The following is a 3039-nucleotide window of genomic DNA, read 5'->3' as shown; positions in this document are numbered from 1 at the left end:
AAGTATAGAATTTCAGGTATTATATGGACTCCTTGGAGTGCTTAGAGGAAGGAATAGTGAAAGAATGGGAAGGCTAGTGTTTAGGCTAAAGAGGGATAAGAGAATTATTTTGTGATCAAGCTTGTTGATGATTGAAAAAGGGGAGATATGACCTCTATTTATAAGGAAAAATAAGGGTCGAAGAATCAAGAAAAGATAAGAATTCAAATTGGAATAATATTCTTGCGATAGACAACAATTTTTTGCAGATTTTGTTTTTATCATATCTTTTGATAAAAAATCAGAATAAGTTAAATAATATGTCGTTGGAAAGCTCTTGAATTCTAATTTCTAACCCAATTAAAATTAGATTAAAATATTTTGTAGAATAAAATATATGGCCGAAATAGTGAGACGGTGTTAGTTTTGGATAGAGTTTGATATTTCAATCATATCTTTTTCGTTATAGTTCGGAATTAATATTATAATATAGCATTGGAAATATAATTTCAAGGGGTATCTAACCATCTAATATTTGGATTAAAACTATAAGGCATGAAAATAATATCTAAATCTCTTTAAACGTCTTTCGATTCGAATAGAATTAGGACTTTCAAAAAGAGGAATTTTATTCAATTTCAAACTCTTTAATCTTATCTTTTCAAAAAGGATAATTAAGATCTCTTAGAAAATTTTAGAAGCTTCTAAGTAATCCTAATTGGTTTAGGAATGAAATTAAATCTTTTGGACCCTCCACATGATCATTAGGTCGTAGGTAAGGTGGGCTTAGGTTCGGTATGGACTTAGTTTAGTATTTTGGCCATAACTTATTCGTTATAACTCGGATTTGGGCTTATAATATATCGTTGGAAAGCTCTTTTAAAACTCCATCCAATTATTAAATTATTGGACCTATAATTTGGACCAAAATAAATTGGTCTAAACGTTTTTATAAAATGATACGAAATGAATGATTTTAAGGGACACGAAATGAATTATTTGGGTTTAAAGGCATGAAAAGAGGAAAATAAGTTATGGTTTGGGGAAATGGGATATGAATTAGGTTGTTTTATGAAATGGAAATATGGATTTAAACACTCCAAAAATTAAATACTCAACCCGACTAATAATGGCGGTGAAAGGTTGTTCATCATCGGGTTTGGTTTTGGGGAGACATTTTTAGGTGTCTACAATATCTATCAAACTTAACGTTAAAAATTATATAACATAGATATATAAGTTTTATCAACCGACTATGAACATAAATCTACCCATTAGTGAACATATTATATTATGCCTTTGCAAATCTTCTTGTCACACTTCTATTATTCTTAAACTCATCGTTTTCTCCATATAGAATTAGTTGAGCAGTGCATTGCATCCTCAAACTTCTGATTTGGTCTTCATGTTAATGAAAATGAATTATTATTAGTATTATTATTAAATTGAACAATAATAAGTGATATGTAAGTGAACATTATATGCTTACATAATTGAACATTAAGTAATATTACTTGTTTATTGAATTTTACTTACATGATTTGCTTTCAAGTCACAAACCTATATTTATTTCTGACTTATTGTTCTCTTTTTTCTCAGCTCTTGAAGAATTTTCAATTTTGATGGTCTGTAAACGAGATTATGTATTAAACTAGATGATTGTATATTAAAGATTATAAATGTGAGTATTAATAAACGTATCAACTTACTTGGATTGTATGTAATATGTATTTTTCAAAATATGGTTCTCGCTTTATTTTATAACATTATTACTATTCAATTTGTTGCCTATAATAGATGACACTCTTCTCTTTTGAATTATCCTGGCTCTGATCAGCCAAGACAAGTGCAGTTACATCACTAGGAAAATCCTCCATCCACACTCTAAGTTCATTAAAAGAAATACATAACTTAGCTAATTCATGGGCAACCCGATTGTCGCTTCTCCTCACAAACGAAAAGGAAACATGGTGACAGGCCAGAGCAAGCTGAAGAATATCTTTCACAATCATCCCAAATGCAGTACTAGGAGTCATACACTTCACCAAGTGGTTATGTAGCTTCAGACAATCAGTTTCCAAGCAAACACTACGAAATCCGGATTCTATGGCAATGTTTAAAGCATGTCTCATAGCAAGTGCTTCAACCACATCGACCTCAAATTTACCTTCCAACTTAAAGCATGTCGAGGCTACCACATCACCAACATTATCACGCATTACACCTCCAAAGCCCACCCCACTCGAAGCAAAGACTGCTGCATCAGAATTCACCTTGATTACCTCCTCCAAGGGAGGTTTCCAGCACGAATCAAAGGTCGAGGCAGGGGGAATTGTATAACTAATCTCCTGTGCCTGCTCAAATTCTCCAACCATACTCACAGCTCTATGGATGACTTCACTTATCTCATACCTCTTACCTTCAAAACACCACCTATTGCGTTTCAACCAAATTCCCCACGCAATACTCCAAAAGATGTTCCACCAAACCTCATCTTTATAGGCCTTCCTAACCGAGTTACACCACTCCCTAAACGTTTCCCCTCCACTTCTAATCTCAGTGGCGAAATATACCAAACTTTCTTCGCATCTCCACACTTCACTAGCATATGCAAAGTACACTCATTACATTCACCACACAAAGGACATAATTGATCAACATTCATACCTCGTCGAGCTAAATTGCTCTTAGCAGCCACAATATCTCTAATTGCACGCCAAGCAAATAACTTGATTTTCTGGGGAAGCTCTGTGCGCCATATAGATTTCCAATTACAGCAACAGCCCACATGAGAAGAAGAAGCCATCTCACGCTTTTGTTCCTCAAGCAACATATGATAAGCACTCCTCACGGAATAATTACCATCTTTGGTGTAATGCCAAGTCCACGAATCTTTACGGTCAAATTGAGGTACGGGGATATTCAGAATATTTTTTACCTCATTTTATGAAAAAATGGTCTTCAACACACTCGCATCCCATTCTCTATTGCTCCACAATTGACGCACACAATTGAAACCCATAACATTGGTTTCTTGGCTCGACCCTACCTTAAAACCGG

General features: G+C 34.1%; 1 protein-coding gene across 1 annotated transcript; it reads right to left on the bottom strand.

The window, feature by feature from the left end:
* Positions 1-1751: 1751 nt before the first annotated feature.
* On the bottom strand, positions 1752-2785 carry LOC110710901. The gene is made up of 2 exons (XM_021889245.1): positions 2469-2785; positions 1752-2412 (listed from the first exon to the last, which is right to left on the bottom strand). The coding sequence occupies exons 1-2, from the start codon at positions 2783-2785 to the stop codon at positions 1752-1754; spliced, it is 978 nt and encodes a 325-aa protein (XP_021744937.1).
* Between the last annotated feature and the right edge of the window lie 254 nt (positions 2786-3039).

The sequence above is a fragment of the Chenopodium quinoa genome, unplaced genomic scaffold (assembly GCF_001683475.1).
Source record: "Chenopodium quinoa cultivar QQ74 unplaced genomic scaffold, ASM168347v1, whole genome shotgun sequence".
Lineage (NCBI taxonomy): Eukaryota > Viridiplantae > Streptophyta > Magnoliopsida > Caryophyllales > Amaranthaceae > Chenopodium > Chenopodium quinoa.
Note: the sequence above shows the minus strand (reverse complement) of the source record. Positions and strands in the feature narration are given on the sequence as shown.